Source organism: Mya arenaria, chromosome 9, assembly GCF_026914265.1.
Source record: "Mya arenaria isolate MELC-2E11 chromosome 9, ASM2691426v1".
NCBI classification, from domain to species: Eukaryota; Metazoa; Mollusca; class Bivalvia; order Myida; family Myidae; genus Mya; species Mya arenaria.
This window is the reverse complement of record NC_069130.1, coordinates 6,122,295-6,144,638: the sequence shown is the minus strand read 5'-3', so window position 1 is coordinate 6,144,638 and position 22,344 is coordinate 6,122,295. Positions and strand designations below refer to the sequence as shown.

At 34.6% G+C, this 22,344-nt stretch overlaps 1 protein-coding gene across 1 annotated transcript; it reads right to left on the bottom strand.

Moving 5' to 3' along the window:
• Window positions 1-77: 77 nt before the first annotated feature.
• On the bottom strand, window positions 78-15,604 carry LOC128203003 (cation-dependent mannose-6-phosphate receptor-like). Its single transcript, XM_052904238.1, has 6 exons — window positions 15,430-15,604; window positions 12,677-12,852; window positions 11,119-11,240; window positions 10,378-10,529; window positions 6,414-6,540; window positions 78-3,954 (listed from the first exon to the last, which is right to left on the bottom strand). Exons 1-6 carry the CDS (start codon window positions 15,570-15,572, stop codon window positions 3,829-3,831), a joined length of 846 nt encoding a protein of 281 aa, XP_052760198.1. The 5' UTR covers window positions 15,573-15,604; the 3' UTR covers window positions 78-3,828.
• Window positions 15,605-22,344: the final 6,740 nt, after the last annotated feature.

The following is a 22,344-nucleotide window of genomic DNA, read 5'->3' as shown; positions in this document are numbered from 1 at the left end:
TTGGCTGACGATCGAGCCCGAACAATACACCAGCACCATACTATCTCCGATATAAACTTAAAAAAGACATTTTCATTTTGAGTATTTATTGAAATAAATCTATAATATAATAAGAACCACTCATTTTTTTAACAATTACAAACATAGCTGAATCTCTCATAAATTAAAGCAACATAAATCAACAACTTCAAAAAAATAAATTTTAAAATAGTAACATTTGTTCCTGGCGTATATTATCATTCATACTTCAACAGATATGACTAACATTCTTATTCAAACATGAATATACCTTAAAACAAACGTGAAATGAAGTTAACTTACTAATACACCCTCTTAGAAACCCCAACAAGTGGTATATGAATTTAAATATATAAAAAACCGAACATAAATATTCCCCATGTGTCTGTCATGCGTTGCAGGCAGCACAAAAATGAAAAAAAGGAAGATTACCCCCAAAAAAGAAGAAGCTTGGAGTGTTTTGAAATAGAAACCCTTTTTTGTATTCTTAGTTCCCAAAGAACACATAGCAGAAGAAGAATGTTTTTTTTTGTATTTAAAAAGCCATACAGCTCATGCGGACACTAACATAAACATTTTATTATTATAGAGAATTTTTCCAAAAGCAGATTGTCAAAAAGCTTTGAGCGTTTTATAATAGAATCCCTTATTTGTATTTTTAATACCCAAAAAAAAACATTTATTACTAAATACTTTTTTTCAAAAGCAGATTGTGCAGCTATACAGGTTTAGTTCTTGTTTTTTGTTTTCTAAAAAATATGCCATGTGCTGGCATAAACAAATCCCAAACAATTAAAAGTACAATTAGCTTAAAATATTTAATGTAAAGAAGTGGAATTTGAAAAAACAACACCACACAACTAAGAAAGCAAGCGATTTGGCAGACAGTTTTGGTTTATCAGCATTATGCAAGTTATTTTCAATATGATTTATGAAATTTTTACAGCACTTCACAGAGACAGGTTATTACATGGTTCTGTTTTATAGAATGTGTCAATTAAAGACAAATGGCACTACAAGATAGATGAGGGAAATTATAAACTGTAACTAAATAGAGAGAGAGAGCAATTGAAAACAAAGCAAGATATGGTTAACAAATACAAGTTTGGAATGTCTATATCCAATTTAGGCATTTGTTAGAAATCATTTTCCAGGGGTTCCAACAGGTGATAATTCATTAATTGTGTATCCTGGAAAATAGCCTGCTGTCTGTTCAAGGATGAGAGAGTCATTCTCAAAGCAGGGTAAAGGGGCTTAGTTTAATTTTTATTTTTTCCATAATTATTCATGTGCATTATCAAAGAACTTCCTCCTCTTTTGATGCAACTGTCCGAAGAAAATTAATTTTTACACCTGGCCCCAATTTCTGGAAACTTCTTAAGCTTAACAGGCTAAGTTGCTTATTTCAATTAGCCAAAATACATACTTAAATGGGACTTTGCTTAATAAAAATGGTTTATTGTAATTATCATAAAGATAATTTCTATATAAAGTGTAAACAATCTTAAAAAAGAAATATTAAGCAAATTATTAAAAGACAAAACTAGTGAGCTTAGCTTAATCCTGTTATAAGGGACTTAAGAAGTTTCGAGAAATTGGGCTCTGTACATTAGTTTAAAGTTAATAGCTCTCAATCCTTGTTTCAGTATTCATCCTGAACTTTAGAAACCCTGAATTTAAGAACTTGGTGTCAATTTTCTGAGGTTGTATTCAATAAACAGCTTCGATTGATCTCAATCTAAGGAACAAAGTTTAAGTGCTTTCATTGGCCAATTAATCCTATAGTCCAATCAAAACAGCCAGATATCTCTTTATCTTTAAGTTCAATCTAAGATGCTAAATTGAATATGGCCTCAGGTTTTAATGAACAAAGATCCTCTACCCATCCCACAAGAACCACAGACACACATACACAACAAACACCTAAACAATGGCTTAGATTGGATTTTTTTCTTCTAGAATTAACAGCCAATAATTAAATGTTAGAACTCCTGCATTTGTCTTCAAAGTAAGTGAGCAAAAATAGGAAAATGATATTGCACAAAATCAAACAATGAAATATAAGTATGATACAACAATTAATTCACAATCAAATACATCTTATTAACTGATAAAATTAAAATGTTCCATATAGTATCCACTACAAAGAGGTCCACTATATTGTATCAAACTTTCAAACTATCATAAAAAAAAATATAATTGGAATGTTTAAATGGTGGAGTGTTATACACAGTGCTGGTTATATTGTGTTCATGCCTTGATTTCCATAAAAAAGAAATCCTCCAAAAAATGGTGATAGAAATAAAATAAGAATTACAAAAAATAGAATATTATAATAATTCATTTGTTTACAAATGAATATTACGTAAGACTGACCTGATAAAAATATTTCTTTAACTTATGCTTGTACATTCTTCCAAATTGGAATGTGATTGTTTAAATAGAAGTCTTCAGTTCACCTTTATATTAAAAACAAAACAAATAATAAGCTTGTACTCTTGAGAATTTCGTAATGGTCAAGTTTTATTTCCAAAAAAATCACTATCACGTGGTATACACACACTGAAATATAACATATAAGTTAAGGGCTGTTCAACCATGTTACACTAGTTTTTAACAGAACAGAACATTTATTTTGACTTAAGCATAACAAGCTCATGGTCATAACACAAAGGACAGAACAGAAACACTACAGAAGTCCAAATAGTCCGATACACATACAGAACATGTACTTATATTTCAAGATTGAGATACTCAAACATCTATCTTTAAATAAACGATTTCAGCATATATATGATTTTAGCATATATATAATTATCTTCATGAACATGTATACAACTTAAAAGCTGTACCAGGCGCACAATGTAGGTCAATGCAAAATATATATTTTTTATTCTAATGCATTATCATGTTTTACAGATATAAGCCTATATAAATATTTTTTTTAAAAGCTGTGTGGCCAAAAGTTCTCGTGTTAAAAAAAGCACCAAAATATTGCTATTTTTTTATCTGTACCTATATATATTGTGCACCTTTAAGCATTAATACAAGCTTTAACATAAAGTATTTAGGCCTTATTCATTTCTCAAAATGCTTAAACTTCAGGCATCGGATTTCAAAATCAGCTTGTCAATTTTATGAGTCATTGAGCGATAATGATAAATTTTGATGGTCAATGAACACTTATAAAATTGATATCATTAGGAACGAAATTGCTGGCTGATTATTAATTAGCAAAAAGAACTGAGCAAAAAAGTCATTATAGGAAAAATTATACCAAAATTACATTTTTGTACTTTATTTCAACTGGAATTGAACACAAAATAACCATTTTGTAATCTTTTAAGGTCAAAAGAGTTTGCTTATAATAGTTTTAGTATTGTTAATTACTTTTATTTTCCCTACTTATAAGACCCTATAAAATAGTACCAAAATTATATGTGGTCACCAGGCGTCCCAAAATTATACAACTACTGGTATACATCAGATTCCTTAATACAAACTAACTGATGAAATGGTCAATGGTACCAGCTGGTTTTAACTATCCAAAATATGAATGTAGTTTTATATGTAATTTCCATGTACATAGTATATTGATATCCCAGTATATAGACTTCACTTTTTCTTTAACCACAACAAACCTTGGAACTCACACAACATTGTCTAGCTATGCTGGGTCATGTCACTAAAATATAGCCATTTAAATAATTGAATTAGACCATCATCAGCCGATTGGTTCATCATTGATTATCTTTCCTGCCTTGAGCCCCTTGCTCCTCCCTAAACCCCTATCAAACCCCTATTAGGGTTTTACATGGGTAGAAGACCATCGTCCGGAGACTGGAAATCTGCCTCCCCAAGCTGTTCATCTCCGATCCCTTTGTATTCCCGTGGGCCTCTTCGCTTGCTGCACCTGCACACCAAATCACAGCCATCCTGTAACAAATGTGATTGCTTTCGGATAAATACGTATGATAAACTGGGTGGGTTGTACAGAACTTTGTTAAAATTAATGTCGTTGTTTATTCATTGTTGTTGACTGTCGTATCTTCATTGCTCTCTAAGTATATGGATACGTTTGTGATCTGCAGTATTTCCAATAAGATTATAGACAGCTGTTTCAGATGTGCCTATTTTATTTGAATACCTAAGCACATCATAAAATAGTTCACCTTTAAAAGTTAACAACCATCTCAATAATCATATTGTCAACTTTAACAATAATTTGAACAATCGGTCCCACTGATGCGTCATATTTTTTCACATTGCTAACAGCAGAACTTACGGTGTTGGCCAGATTTTAAAAAGGGAATGTGCTGCAAAAGAGGGCCATGGTGCTAAAGGAGAAAATGGCTCATTGTTTCAGGCCGAGTTGAATCTGACCAGTATGAATTTGAAAGAAAATGTTGGGAATTGTGCAGAACTCGAGCAATATCAAGTTTCAACTGCCAAATAAGTAAAGTTTATATTTTATCATATAATAACAGATTGTGATATTAGTTATATGTTTGAAAGAAAACAAATTTTTTTAATTTCCTAAAGCATTTACTTCTATGAAGGCAGAAGGATGCACATTCATAACTTTTTAGCTTAAGGCCTACATTAGAACTTGGCAACCTGAACAAATAAAGCAACTAAGCTTTTTGATGAACAAATAGTAATTGCAGTTTAAATCCTGGGCAAACATGAAAATAAAGCATATATTAGATGATATCAAAGCTGGACAATTACACGATCATTGATTTAAACTATATATAACATTAAGAGCTATTTTCATGAATAATATGCCATATTCTTCTTTCTTAATATAAGATCATGTATTATTTGCAATGTAACTTTCCACTTTACTGCATTTTCACACTGTTAGAACTATGCTATACTATTCCAAACTGTACTGTACTATATTGTTCTATAATGGACTGTTCCATACTGTACTGTACTATATTGTTCTATAATGGACTGTTCCATACTTTACTGTACTATATTGTTCTATAATGGACTGTTCCATACTTTACTGTACTATATTGTTCTATAATGGACTGTTCCATAATGTACTGTACTATATTGTTCTATAATGGACTGTTCCATACTGTACTATATTGTTCTATAATGGACTGTTCCATACTTTACTGTACTATATTGTTCTATAATGGACTGTTCCATACTGTACTGTACTATATTGTTATATAATGGACTGTTCCATACTTTACTGTACTATATTGTTCTATAATGAACTGTTCCATACTGTACTGTACTATATTGTTCTATAATGAACTGTTCCATACTGTACTGTACTATATTGTTATATAATGGAATGTTCCATAATGTACTGTACTATATTGTTATATAATGGACTGTTCCATAATGTACTGTACTATATTGTTATATAATGGACTGTTCCATACTTTACTGTACTATATTGTTATATAATGGACTGTTCCATACTTTACTGTACTACAATGTATATTGTTATATAATGGACTGTTCCATAATGTACTGTACTATATTGTTATATAATGGACTGTTCCATACTTTACTGTACTATATTGTTATATAATAGACTGTTCCATAATGTACTGTCCTATATTTTTCAGTGACGGTCTGTACTTTAATAGACACCTATACTGTACTGTTCTTTATTGTACTGTATGGTTCTGCACTGTACTATGTACATATTCTACTGTTCGTTACTGTTCTCTACTGTTTTTCACTGTATACTGTACTATACTCTTCTGTTCTAAACTGTTTGATACTGTACCATACTGTACTGTTTTGTTCTATTACACAGGCCCCAGTTTCTTGAAACTTCTTAAGGTCCTTATAACAGGATTTAGCTAATCTCACTATTTTTCTTCGTCTTTAATTCATGTAATATCAACTTCAGTACGAGTTATTAGACTTCGAATAGGAATTACTATTATGGTTATCCCAATAAATCATATTTTATTTATCAAAATCACATTTAAGTATGTGTTTTGTTTAATTGATTTACTGAACATGTCATCATTGTAATTCAGTGGGGGTTTTTTGTTGCAATTTACTGCCTTCTAAATGCTGTTTCCCCCTTGCGAAAAAATGCCAATTTTTCACAAAATTTTATATTTTTTTTCCAATTTGATTAATGTAGATTACATAAAAGAATAAAAAAGGAATGAATATATTGAAATACATTCAAAATCTTGACAATACTTACTCTTTCACAGCATAATGTATGCATACAAAAGTTAGAACATGTATATTTTCCATTATATGAGCTATTATGGCCTGATTTTGTATTTTTCCAAAGGTCAACTTTTTTCCCCTATTTGCAAGGCACAGGCGTTTAAAACAATTAAAAAAAAATCACTGTTTAAATTAATCTTCATTGTACAAGTTATCGCATTATACTAACTTACAGCTTCTAGATTTCCGAAGTCCTTCCAGAAGTCAATGTTTGGTATCTGTTCTAGTCCTTTTGCTTTCAGGGTGATTCTCTTGTACAATACACCAGCTAGAAGATAAAATGCTGCTACACACACAAGCCTGGAAAACAAGGTATAGTTAAATAAACCTTAATGCCATTTAGATAACATTAAAGCTGCACTCTAAATGATTAACCTTTCTTTTTCTTGGAATGACCCAATTTTTGCGTAAGTATCTAAAAACCAGTGATATAAGACTGCTGACAGAAGATCAGATTGCAGTTTTTCATATATTTGTTTGAAAATAAATGTTTTATGGCTAAAACCTTAACAAGCGTTTTAAGAAAAATGCATTATAAATTATTTTTGAACTTAAATATGAAAAACTGTGATCTGATCTTTTATCAGCAGCCTTTTATCATTGGATTCCATCCATTTTTTTTGCCAAAAATTGCTCGTTCCCAGACAAAAAAATAAAAAAAGTTGTCAAAACGTTCAATCTGTGAGAGTGCAGCTTTAATCAACTTGCAATAAAGACATGTATACATCTCAAACAAGCACATCAAAAACAAGCCCACAACCTTTGTGTTAACATCTTGTATGTTTTTTGAGTTATGGCAAAGATCTAATGTTTCCACACACCAACAAAGACCAGATGAAGGTTATGACAATAAAATATTTCACAATCTTCTAACTAAACAATGATAAGCTCGCATCCATGGCATCTTTTACTCGAGACTGAGCATCGCAGTACAAGTAGAACATATATGATCATTTAGAAAGTATTTTCTAGCACACCGGTTAGGCATTTCCAGTGAATTCAGCCGTGCTGGAAAACTAATTCTGGCATCCCCCATGCTAGATGAGCCTGTTAGCATACTTATGATATTTCAAAAGATCATTTCAATAAACATAAACTTTACAAAAATATAGATTCAAAACAAAACTAGAGATTGCTTTTTTGAAAAAGCGCATGTCTCCCCCATTGTGTGGTCGTAGGTGAGAAATAATCAATGATGGATCCCAAAATCAATAGGGGCCATCAACTAGTCATGACTAACTGGCATACCAAGTATGAAGTTCCTGGGTGTAAACGTTCTTGAGTTATTGAGCAGAAACCGGTTCTTCACCTCAAGGTCAGTGACCTTGACCTTTGACCAACTGATTGCAAAATCAACTAGACATCATGACCAACCTCACTTCAAAGTTTGGTGAACCTAGATCAAAGCATTCTCCTGATATTGCACGGAAATATTTTTTTACATTAGAGGTCACAGCGACGTTGACCTTTGACCTTGTGACCCCCCAAAATATAGGAGTTTTCTAAACCTCATGATCAACCTCCCTACCAAGTTTGGTGAACCTAGGTCAAACCATTCTCAAGATATTGAGCGGAAATGTTTTTTACATTGGGGGTCGCCGCGACCTTGACCTTTGACCTAGTGACCCCAAAAACAATAGGGATCTTCTACACCTCATGACCAACCTCCCTACCAAGTTTGGTGAACCTAGGTCAAACCGTTCTCAAGATTTTGAGCAGAAATGTTTTTTATATTGGGGGTCGCCGCGACCTTGACCTTTGACCTAGTGACCCCAAAAACAATAGGGATCCTCTACACCTCACGACCAACCTCCCTACCAAGTTTGGTGAACCTAGGTCAAACCATTCTCAAGATATTGAGCGGAAATGTTTTTTACATTGGGGGTCGCCGCGACCTTGACCTTTGACCTAGTGACCCCAAAAACAATAGGGATCCTCTACACCTCACGACCAACCTCCCTACCAAGTTTGGTGAACCTAGGTCAAACCATTCTCAAGATATTGAGCGGAAATGTTTTTTACATTGGGGGTCGCCGCGACCTTGACCTTTGACCTAGTGACCCCAAAAACAATAGGGATCCTCTACACCTCACGACCAACCCCCCTACCAAGTTTGGTGAACCTAGGTCAAACCATTCTCAAGATATTGAGCGGAAATGTTTTTTACATTGGGGGTCGCCGCGACCTTGACCTTTGACCTAGTGACCCCAAAAACAATAGGGATCTTCTACACCTCATGACCAACCTCCCTACCAAGTTTGGTGAACCTAGGTCAAACCGTTCTCAAGATTTTGAGCAGAAATGTTTTTTATATTGGGGGTCGCCGCGACCTTGACCTTTGACCTAGTGACCCCAAAAACAATAGGGATCCTCTACACCTCACGACCAACCTCCCTACCAAGTTTGGTGAACCTAGGTCAAACCATTCTCAAGATATTGAGCGGAAATGTTTTTTACATTGGGGGTCGCCGCGACCTTGACCTTTGACCTAGTGACCCCAAAAACAATAGGGATCCTCTACACCTCACGACCAACCTCCCTACCAAGTTTGGTGAACCTAGGTCAAACCATTCTCAAGATATTGAGCGGAAATGTTTTTTACATTGGGGGTCGCCGCGACCTTGACCTTTGACCTAGTGACCCCAAAAACAAAAGGGATCCTCTACACCTCACGACCAACCTCCCTACCAAGTTTGGTGAACCTAGGTCAAACCATTCTCAAGATATTGAGCGGAAATGTTTTTTACATTGGGGGTCGCCGCGACCTTGACCTTTGACCTAGTGACCCCAAAAACAATAGGGATCCTCTACACCTCACGACCAACCTCCCTACCAAGTTTGGTGAACCTAGGTCAAACCATTGTCAAGATATTGAGCGGAAATGTTTTTTACATTGGGGGTCGCCGCGACCTTGACCTTTGACCTAGTGACCCCAAAAACAATAGGGATCTTCTACACCTCACGACCAACCTCCCTACCAAGTTTGGTGATCCTAGGTCATGCGGTTTTCCAGTTATCGATCGGAAACGAAGTGTGACGTACGGACGGACTGACGGACTACCGGACTGACGGACAGGGCAAAAACAATATGTCTCCCCCAGAGAGGGGGAGACATAAATACCTAGTAACCATCAAAAAGACGTTATATTGAAGGAACTTCTTGACGTATTCAGTGAAAAGAATTACTGTGCATCACGACTTCAGTACACGTCATCTCATGCTCTTTTTGGTGAAATTTACAAAAATCTGCTTTTCTATGTCAGTTTTTCCCCAAAAAAGTAATTTAAGGTATGCTAGAAAAAAAATCAGTCAAGTGTGTTCGGTCCAGATAGAAAAATACAACCCTCAAGCATGCTGGGTGGCTGGTAACTTGGCACAGTCTGTACGAAAGTTCGTCGGACCTCGGCTCCCGCCGGTAATAAATGGCGAGGTAATATTAATCATTTGCAAGACATGATCTAAATGTCTTTTTATCAATTAAAGTCAAGAGCAATTAACACCCGCAATGACAACTGATTATCGATCTGGAATCTAATCGGTTTCCATGTTAATTAGCAGCACTCAAACTCAATGACGTGATAACTCCGCCCATTATGCAAATTAACGGATACCTTCTGCTTTTTCACTTGGTACGATGGTTTAAAAAACAACAATGCTTAAATATATTTTGTATTAGTTTCTTAAACCATGTCTATATCAGTTTAAAAAATGTATATATGTATTAGTTTTTAATAGATAATCATGTACCTTGCAATGCCATCATACGACAGATGAAAACTATAATTAAGAAGTAAGACCATGTATTTAGAAAAACACGGACAATGACACTTGAAGATCTGATTTTGACTCTTGAAAATCAGATTTTAAGAGTCATTGACCATTGGGTTTAGACCCTGTTGAAAGCCCTGACTTTCACAAAAATGTACATAAAATGTTTGGTCCTGCAAAAACTGGTCCGGTCCTGCAATGTAGACTGTATTGCAGGACCTCGTGTCCTGTAATGTGATAATGACTTTCGTACAGACCGACTTGGCAAGCCTCTTTACCAGGCAGCATTTGGATTTTTCTATCTGGATCATACACACATCACAGTTATTATCAGTGTTAAAGCTACATTACATAATACACCATTCTTACACAATGAGGAGAATGGATCCTGTGCTCATTCCAATAGAAATAAGTGGCCGGAGCTTGCATACGGCTGCTGTGTTGATCTCAAACAAGTAATAACATTCCTCAAACTTATCGTTCACCTCATCGACCACATTCGGCAGGAGGGCTGTGACATCCTAGACAGAAAATGTGAGGTATTTTATACACTGAAAAGATCACAACATCTACTTTAAAACAAGACAACAATTATTTTATCCCCTAATGATGGGCTTTCACAGCTGGACGGACATGATGATGATGCCGATTCAAAGTTGATTCCTTACTTCAATGAATTCCAAATAAACATTATGCTGCTTGTCAATCAACAGTTGTATTGACTTATAAAAAAGTCATACTCCATTTGTGAATAACACATTGTTTCATAGTCAGGTAATGGATTTAAAGGCATCTGACAAAATCCGGCAAGTATGTGAGGTTAGTTATTCCTACGCCCACAAAAGCGATAATTGTATATAATACTTAATGCTGATCCAAACAATTTTATAATTTACAATCAGTTCAGTCAAACGTTACGAAGATGACTGACTATTTAACGCCTTAAACCACAGTGTAGAACTAATAACACGCCACCTACTGGACATTACCTCCAATCAAGGAAAATAATTTTAAACATTAAATTTCCCAAATTGGATCCATTGTAACATACATGTACATATATGCTTATCAAATCAATTGGGTACATCTAAATGTTTAAAGACAGCTTACCGTGCTGGCAGGGTCACAAATAAACATGATTCTAGCCTTGCGCTGTTCTGGTTCCCCGGTGGACTTCATGCAGTGTGAATGATACGACTCACCACTTCCATATATCAGCATTAACCAGTCAGCTGAAAAAAGAATATGCGAACATATAGCCATACATGTACATGCAGTTCATACAAATAAGCAAATGCATACATATAGTACTTAGTAATTAGCAGTGAAATTGCTTTTAAAACATACATGTACATTTATATAGACAAATTGCCATGTGTTCTTGAATTGCCTCGAAATTGATTATTACAAAAGGCTGTTAGCTATAGTGACCACAGTGACACTCAGGAAATGGTTGACATGAGTTCAACTAGACTACTTTACTGGAAATAAATTATATAATCTTATTATTGGGACTTAAAATAAACCTTAAATTTTCCATTTCAGGGGAGATCACTGGGCCATGGCAAAGTACCTTGTTTAGTATTGTTAGTGAGTATTTGTGTGGAAAACATAAAATCAAATCAATGTATTGCTTTTGTTTAATTTTGGATTTGAATCTGAATTTTTAATGTATTAACCTTAACAAGGAGAAATGGCTCTTATTCTGAATTGTCAGTTAATTATTCACATCATGTCATTTAACATATGAGCCTCATCAAATGATTTAGGGCCTTCGGACACACATTTGCTATTATTTTATTTTATTGGGTATTAAATCCTATTGGAATTAAATGACATTTTAAGAAGTAAAACTGAAAATTTCACGATGATATCACTTATATTGCGTTAGATGCGTTTTTATAAGTGAGGCCATTCATTGCGCACTTGAATATGAAATTTGATATCAACCACATGACCGTCATTACGAAAGTACATTACTGAAAGGAATTTCAACATTAACTTATCAATATTACAACTAGCTAATGATTTTAGTTGTTTTCATAACAAAGAATCTTTATACAATATAAATGATGATTCAATTTTGTACTTTTAATCGATTGGGCTAATTAAAACACAGACTATGAATGCAGTCAAAATTAGTTGGGACGAAATCTGTAGTTACAATAGAAAGTTGAGTGAAGTAATAGTTAATCCTTTAGAAAAAAATGTGCCCATGACAATCTTTTAAAAGAAAGAAGTTCTAAAATAATTGAATATACATAGAAAAAATCATTATCTGGGACATGTTTTATCAATGATTATTTCGTTCGTAATAATTATGTCCGAAGGCCCTATGTTTTGCATGAAATGAACTCTAAATAACCTTAGGAGTATATATGACATTTAAGACTCGTCAAACAATGGTTGCCATAATTCTATTTACAGTCGTGAACAGCACACTATGACATCATATTTCCCTGCATACGTCATATCTACTATGAGACTAGTTTTTGACGAATCTTGTTTTGGCGACTCTACGCATCATTAAATTAACAAAATGAATGTGACCTAGTAGCTCCTTTCAACAATAAACCCCCAGTTACGAAATGTTAAAAAAGTTCCCTTTATGCGCATAGGCTGTTAAAATCAACTCTGCTTGCTGTTGTTCCTATGTGTGTTGACATACTTCCTGATATGATGTCGGCATCACTGATAAGCCCAACTATGTGTGTAGTATTGGGGACAACGTGTCCATCCTTCATCTCTTGTTGCAAAACTCCCACACCAGTCTGACTGCCTGGGATTGGCTCGCATATTGCAATATCATAACGGTATTTGCCATCATTATCCATTACCCTGAAGCTAAAAACAGGCACATATAACACTGATGTACCTTGAGAAGAAAATGAACCATAGGAAATATTATTGGAATAGGTATATATGAGCCATAATATGGAGTCCGGGAATTTGCGTTACATCACAAACACTGTGGTGTCCTCTTTTTTAATATTTGCGTTTGTCAAATTTTATGCTGTATTAGGATAGAACAATATCTAAAGCAATTATATTTGAAATGGCATAACACTTCTAGCTTTAAATACAAAGTAATGTGGATTTTAAGTTTTATTGTTAGTAACACTGGACACCATATTACATTTAGCATTCTTATGAAGTCCAGTTGATTGTTTTCACTTATTTAGACCACTTACATCAATCAATAGCTTTATTTGAATTGCTTTAAATACAGAATCATGTATTTAGTTAAATATTTAGCAGTTTGTTACCTAGTTGAAGATTGATGTAACAAGACACAAAGTGAGATGTAACTGGACACAATTTGTGTAACAGGACACCAAAAACTGCACAAATTGTGTAACAGGACACCAAAAACTGCACAAATTGTGTAACAGGACACCAAAATCCACACTGGTGTCTTTGTTATGCACAAACAAAGTTGGAGTAATCACAATGCATCTCATGTATTTTATTATAAATTGTTTTCCATTCAGAAGTATATATAGATTCACTTATGCAAACACATTATTTTTGCGTATACATCATCTATATCGCCGTAGACGGTTGTCATATGCCATGAACGTAATACGGGACACGACTTTCTTCAGTCAATACTAAATAAAAGGTTATTTCTGTTGAATTAAATAATTGTAAAGGGTTTCCATACATCACTGATCACTTTGCTAAATAAAAGGACGTATTATGATACATTCTTGGCGACCAGTGAATGCCGCGATTTGTTGCCGACGTAATTTTTTTTTGAAGTCTTTCCTCGTTCATATTTGAGGTTGCCATGCTCGTCTTGTACCGTAAAAAGGCAACGAAAATACCGAAAATTGGTGAAACAGTTATGGATGTCGTAAACAGAACTGATAATACCGCGTTTCCGAGGTGTTGCACTAAGTATTTGTTACTAATATAAAAATAATGCGACGTAACAAAAAAGACACAACTTTCGCACCCGATAGTTGACTTCCCTGTCATTATAATCCGACGTTTTCCAGAACCACCAGTTTACGACATTATCAAAGTTCACGATCGATCACGTTGTTATCATGCTGCGCGAAGATGCATCGATGTCAAGGTCATGAGTTATAATGCTTTTTTCTGTGACGTAACAAGGTGGACACATTTGGTTACGTCGCATTACATGGTTTTATTTTGGAAAATAATAGTATTACCGCTGCTGAAATAAAACTGAAATTAGTAAATATTTATACAAATAAAATGTCCACGTTTTTATTTCACACAAATAAGCCTACAAGGATTACATAAAAAGAAATCACATTTAGTTTGTATTTTGAACAACCCCTCCTGAAAATGTCCGCACAGGACACCTGGAAAATGGATGATAAATGTATGATTTAAATGAAGTAACAGTTGCTTGAAAGGTCAACATCATATCAATAAAGACAGTTATTTGTCTTGAAAATTTTCTTTAATTTTACAAATCTGTATATCACATGTATTTCTCCAGATACATACGATTAAACTGAAATTTCTGTGATGTAACGCAAAATCCCGGACTCCATATTATGGCTCATATAGTAATATTAGTCTAAAATAATAGACGTGTTATACGGGATTCTTCCAATCATTAACGTCTAAACGAGTTGGTTCAAAAACTGGGGGTGTTTAAAAATATTGAAATTGTATTAAGTGAAGTATTTTATGGTTGACATTGATCATAAAGGTTTATATTCTTATTTTACCATGTAAGTTAAAAGTTATTTTGCACAAAACAAGCATTTAATGCATTAAAACACATTGTTTACCTTTCCAATAAAACGAAAGTTGACTGACACAGACAACAATTAATGCCAAGGGGAACAACTCGATCCAATCATAATAACTCGGCCACCTCTGACCAGCTTCGAGATAGACCTCGTTAATACAATCGTAACAACTCGGCCATGGCCGAAATGTTCCGATTGTTTTAAAATTGTGCCCGGAAGCCTTGCTGGTGCCCTTCATGTATATATCGTATGTTTTGACAGAATGAAATGAAGAAAACCTGTCAAACTCATAATTAGAAGTTGGATATTATTTTTTTTGTGTATGGAACTAATATAAAATAACATTATCTGGTAACATTTCTTGTTTTTATGATATTTTATAGATGCAATATGCTTTAACCCGGAATCCCGATCAGAATAACTACCCACTTTTGATACTAAACAATTTGTTCGTGAAGGATTTGCCATATCAAAAAAAATCCATCAACATACAATTATTTGGACTAATAGTAATATGTTTCATATATTTAGTCTATGGTTAAAAAGTCTAGAATAGGTTAGTTTCAACCAGGTTTGAAAATGTGACAAATATGTACATTTCGCTCACACTGGTAAAGCTTGCCATATCGAAACATGCTCTTTTTGATTATCCGAAATTATTCGCGTCCGAACATTGCGCAATAATTACCTGTGCCCTTTTAGAACGTCAAGCTGTTTCACAACATCGCTTGGTTCCTCTTTGTGTTTTGTAAATGTGCATCCGGAGTTATCACAAGCAACCGTAGCAAGAGTCAAAATAAAAATGTTCAGAAATAAGATTATTTTCGCCATCTTCGTATCTATATAGTTCCGCGTAACGAACGGGGCAGTCAACAGGTTCACAGAAAGGTTTATAGTTACTTTGTACCCTGATCATATCGTACCCTCCGATTTTTGGTTATTTCGTACCCTTTAGGTAGTAATTTTGTACCCGACCTGATTTTTGTATATATATGTGTTCTATGTCTTTGGCTTTTATCCTGTGTAATTATCGGTGCTCACATTACCTCAAGTTAATGCATACTTACATAAGATTTAACATTTACGTTTTTGCTTTATTCGGGATTGTTGGGATAAAAAGTGAGGTTGTGCACACAAACTGGTTTACCCCCCGTAACCCAGTAAATTTACATTTTACTGACCGTTCCAAGGCGGTACATAACAATCCTTGCTAAACATGCCTAGTTTTTTATATAGTATATATGCACTGTGCTGTTTGTGGAGTTTTGTGCTGATGTTCTATGTTTCTTGTTTGTGAGTTTTGATTATGTCTTTGGCGTTTACCTTGTGTCATTTTAAACGGGGTTAATGTTTAAACTTTTGACTACTGAGCTTATTTCTGTAGTTTTTTACATAAGTATTAAAATTATAACCTTGACCGTCTTCCATAGTTTTAATATTTACAAAACGAGCCTTTTGATTAATATGACTGTTAACATGTCTATGGAAATCGCAAATGGTAAATATGGTGCTAAACGAGGGTCATCGGCTAAATAAAGTTTTGTTCGAATTTTAAATGTCTGTGAGGACTTTTCACAGGCTTAAGACAAATGTATAACCTTTCGCAAAATACACATGTGAAGGAATTTGTTTGATCTCAAATACTAAATTGACTAGCCTAATATCTTTCCGCTCTTTGCCATACTTTAAGTACCATTAATTCCTATTACTCAAGACCTTTGAATTTTTTTAAAACTATTGTAACGCCTTTATTGAATTGCAATTAATTATTACAATTAACATTGTTTCTATCAAACTGACAAAATAACCACATTCTTGGATTATACTTTTTTTCATTAAACAGTATGAGTAATAATATCAAAATGGTAGCAAGACATAAGTGGAGATCGCGGAATTACATTTATGGAATTTTATGATGAATGTAAGCATGAATGAAAAGATCTCTATAGTTCAAAAGTTGGTTCTACTTTCATTGGTATATTACTTTTTTAACTATTTTTGATAGAACTAAAACACAAACATGAAAAGATTCATATATGTGTTACTGCAATACGTCTTCATCCATTTAAGCGTTGTACTTCAGGGCTAAAACCAAAATATAAACGGGTACGAAATTACTATTGGACGGGTACGAAATAACTAAAAATCGGAGGGTACGAAATGATCAGGGTACGAAATGACTGGTTCCCTACAGAAGGACGTGCAACTACAGCTTAGTACAAACACGAACTTACATGTCCGTGACACAATTGTAAAGAAGATTGGAATAAGGTCAAATATTGCGAGGAGCGGCGAAAATTTCAAATTGATTTTTTCTTTATACTTGTTTTTATAATACTGTAGTTAAAGACAGCTGCGGTCCTTATACTATTTTTCAAAAATTATGGTTATATAACTAACATCTGGTGTAGGTCTAGGTCACCTTGGTAACATAATACTGTACATCATCGAAGATCCGTAACGTGTCTCTACTGTTTTTACGTTTATAACAATTAAGGAGCTTTGGACTATGGGCCATCATTCTCAAACATGACAGTGAATGTGTTCATTGCTAAAGAAAGGCACGCATAAATGACGATTGCAAAATTAATAAGTTCTTATACATGTCTAATTTTCTGCCATCAAAGGCCAGTAATTTTCTTGTAAAAAACACACAATTCGGTGTCTTACGATGTATTTAAATACATATATATTTTGACACTTAATTTCATAAACACCACGGAAAACAAATATTACTTATGTTCTTCTTATTTTTGTTTACAAATATGTATAACCCGGAAACAAAACCGCTTGCAACTGACCTCTACTAAGACGACCTCAGCCTAATACTGACCCATTACGTTAGCCTTATATTCTTCTAGAAATACGAAGGGACGTTAAACGAAAAAAAAAAATCAATAAATTTGACAACATAGACAAACAGTGATCCAACTTAAATAAAAAATGGTTCGAAAGAAAGATAATGATAACCTCGTACATTCAGTGAATGATTCGTCCGAAAGTTTAAAAAAATGTTGAACTACAACAAAAAGTGAAAGCAAGCATGATAAAATGGAAACGCATACGAAACGAAATAATTGAAAGTATTATTATGTCACAGAACAGCAAAATGAAACGAGATCAGACAAACTGGATGAAATAAAGTCGATGTTAAGCTAGCAACTTAACAATAATGATGACAGTGCTCAATTCGAACGGTTTTCGGATACCGTCAAGAACCGGTAGCCGGCCGATGATTTTGCTGTTCAATCTGCTTGAAGACCGGGATGGCATATTGACGGCTTACCCTCGGAAGCGGCGTGTGGAGGTACTTGGATTTTGATCGGCCAATACCTCCCAGCTTGACTTGTGTGGGCTTGTTCGTGGTTATTTCCCTTTACCCAACAGCGCAATACGGAATGACAGAGGGTACAATTTAAGTTCGATCAACGTGTTGTTCAAAATATTGTGTACGAATTCAACGAAGAGTAGAAACTGTCCGTCCCCGTCGAGCTATAAGGATTGGACCGAGGCTCAAAAAACGAATTATTACAATTATGATCACTTAAAATTACAGAGGTATTACCCTTATAAGAAGTATAAGTATATATATTTTACAAAGTTAACATTCTTGACAGATGAGACAAACTCATTTTTAAGATAATAACAGTGTTAGTATTGAATCACTGGCCAGTTTTCGAAGAAAATATTCAACAATTGACAATATCTTTAATTTACAAACCATAATTCCAAAATACCTCAACTCAACTCAATATTCTTTTATTGTATCACAGTTTACATTTAAGTAAAACCATGTGAAAACTCAGTATATATATATCCGTAATGTATATATATAGGTGGGTTTAGGGCAGCTTTACAACAGGTTTGGAGTTCATCATTATACAAGACAATTATAATTAGTAACGTATGCAATATGGCGGACATATCGAACATTTTTGAAATCTTACGGATAAAAACCTATTTGTTATAGTATAAACCAAGCAAAAACACTTTTTTACAAATAGAAGGATTAAAAAGTGATTTAAGAAACGTTTTACTAAAAATAAAATCGGATTATTTAGTGTTTTACTGGACTTATAGGCAAAAACAGTTACTATTCAAATCAAACAAAGAACACAAAGGATTTTCCCGCGATCCGCAAATCCACAAATAAAGCCACCTAAGAGCGGGTGGTGATTGAGTGATTGAGTAACTAAGTTATGGGTGCTGTTAACTTTATTTTCCGGTACATGTTTGCCTGAAAGTGTGTATTGAATTGGATTATATGTGCATTCTGGATGGTATCTTCCGTTACGGCCACTTTTCACTAATTTCGGACACATACAATGTTAACACGAACTTAAGTGTGGGATGCCTTCAAAGAAAAAAAACAAAAAGAAGAGGAATCTATCATCCCCGGACAACCTCGGCACCCCGGTTAAGCGCACAGTCCCACATAACCCCTCTCCGGGCAGCTCCCAGTTTTCCAGCATGGCGTCCCCTGGGCCACAAGGTTACGTACAGCCTCTGAACATGTCAAACTCAAATGCAATGAATTCTTATCAATCTCAAACAGCGGCTTTTTTTACACCGCCGCCCCCCAGTACAATATGCAACAACTATCCGCAGTACCGCCTCATTGCCAGCCTACATATCTGCAATCTCCAGTAGCCAGTGACAATGACAATTTCAAACTGATATTTGAGCGGTTTAACTCGCTCGACAAACGTCTATCAAAACTAGATGTGATAGAAAAGCAGCTCTCCGATCTCTCTTCAAAACTTTCCTCAGTTGACAACCGTGTTTCGTCTCTTGAAAAATGCTCTCGCGATCAAGGAACACGTATTAAGGAAATTGAAGCTACACGTGCATACGAATCCTCTCTGTGCGACGACATTACAAAAAAGCAGTCCGAGTTCGACAAGTCACTAAAGTCCGAACAAGATCGAATCTCCAAACTTGAACGTGAATTTGCTAAAGTTAAACAAGTTAACGAGGACGTTACCGACCTCAAATCTCGCTCTATGAGGAACAATCTGTTATTCTTTGGTTTCCAGGAGCGCGCATCTCCTGATGATAGGCGTTCGGAAGAATGTGTCAAGCTCCTGCTCGATTATTTCCGCGACACACTTCATATTGCCGATGCTCATGAGAACATCAAAATCGAACGAGCCCACCGAATTGGTAAATATGACACTTCCAAAAAACGACCAATTGTCGCAATGTTCAATCATTTCCCGGACAAGGTCCTTGTGAAACAGAAATTCCGTGACATGGATGCACAAAATGGTTTCAATGCCACAGTCGGCGGTGATAACTCTACTCGGATCCGCTGTAGTGAACAGTTTCCTTCAGAAATCCAAGAGCGCCGGAAGTTCCTCATCCCTGCGATGATCAAGGCCCGTCAGGACGGCAAAACGGCACACCTGTCATTTAAACTTTGTGTCTAATTACGACCTACTATTACTTACTGAGACTTGGAACTCTAAAATAACTAATGTATCTATTGAAGGTTTTGATTACTTTAACTGCCCAAGACCTTAATTCAAAAGCTAAGCGCCACAGTGGTGGTGCTATTGTTTATATTAAAGAATGCTACAAAAATTACATTGAACTAATCGAACTATGTGATAAAGGTTACATTTGGTTTAAATGTAAAAAAGAATGGATAAAATCAATCCGTGATGCTTACTTTTGTGTATGTTACATTCCTCCGCATGATTCTTATGTTTATAGAAATGTTAACTCCACATTGTTTGAATTTGATTTTTTCGATCAGCTTAACTCATGTATTCGTAAATACACGATTCTCGGCGATGTGTATTTGACAGGTGACCTAAATTCACGCACGGGTGAGCTTCCGGACTACCTGAAATACACCTTGACCGATATATTGATTTACCAGGGTATAGTCAAAATGCAAATAACCTACCACATAGACGTAATAATGATAAAATATGCAATCAATTTGGCACACGACTTTTATCACTTTGTAAAGAGAATGATCTTTGTATTCTCAATGGCCGTTTAGAGGCAGGTAACTGTACTTTTCACGGATCGTGGCGAAATAAACCAACTTCAAGTCTTGTGGATTATATTATCTGCAATCACAATAGTTATGAAATTATAAATAAAATATATGTTATGGACTTGACAGAATTCTCGGATCACTGTCCAGTTTATTTTTCTTTAAATTGCACTGAACTTGAAATAAATGATACTTGTCATGAATATGACAAAATTGTGTGGGATACTTCCCGAAGAAACATTTTCTTGCAATCACTTACAAATAAGTCTGAGCTGTTTGATAATATAAATACAAAATTATTATCCAATCAATCCTCGATTGACGATTGTCTGCAAAACTTTTCAAATCTGATGTATGACATCTCTTTAAATTGTTTCGGGAAGACTTTTCGTAGCCGCAAATCTACCGAAAACAGAAATACCAAAAAAGCGTCTTGGTTTGATGAAAGCTGTAAAAGCGCGAAACGTGATTTCTTGACTGCGAAACGCACTTATGATCATAATCATACTGATGTTAATAAATTACAGTTTTTAAACGCTAGGAGTAAATTTTCTAAAACAAAACGCAAAGCTAAACATATATTTTATGGGGCAGAAAAGAAAAAGATATCATCTTTAAGTAAAACAGCACCTCGTAAATTTTGGAAATACATCAAAAAGTTCAGCAATTCTGCTAAGTCATCCACTAATGTATCTGAAAATTCGTTTTTTGATGATTTTTCAAACATTTCAAATGAAGCTGAGGGTCAATTTAACATTAGAGACCATAATATATCGAGAGACGAAACTCTCTCCATTGATTTTCTCGACTGCGAGAAGAAATTGTCAAAACCATAAAGTCGCTGAAGCGGCACAAAGCCTGTGATTTTGATAGAAACGTTGCGGATTTTTTCATTGACAGTAACGATTTTATTTCGCCTTATCTTTGTACTCTGTTTAACTATATATATGATAATTGTGTTTATCCGAAATGCTGGACTAAAGGCGTAATTGTCCCTATTTTTAAAAAGGGAGATAATACTAATCCGGCAAATTATAGAGGCATTACTCTAGTAAATGTTACTGCCAAAATATATTCACTAATATTAAGAAATCGAATTAACAAATGGTGTGAAAATAACAATAAATATTATGATGGTCAATTTGGTTTTAGAGATGGTCACTCTACAACTGATGCAATTTTCCTTCTTCACGCTTCTATACAAAAAGTCCTTAACAAAGGTTCCAAACTGTGGTGCGCATTCATAGATTACCAAAGAGCTTTTGACACAGTTAATAGAGATGCATTATGGGTAAAATTGTTTAAATCAGGTATCAGCTGTAAAATGACCAACATGATCAAGTGTATATATAGCGACATCCAATCCTGTATAAAAATAGCTAGAGACAATAGCTATTCTCAAATGTTTGATGTTACAATCGGTTTGAAACAGGGGGAGCCTTTATCTCCCCTTTTATTTATATTATTTATAAATGATATATATGAAAATATTGATTTCAACTCACTCTGTACTAAAGACCTTGAACTGTTATCTATGTATATGATACTATTTGCTGATGATATTGTGCTTTTTACTACTGATGCAGCCAGTCTCCA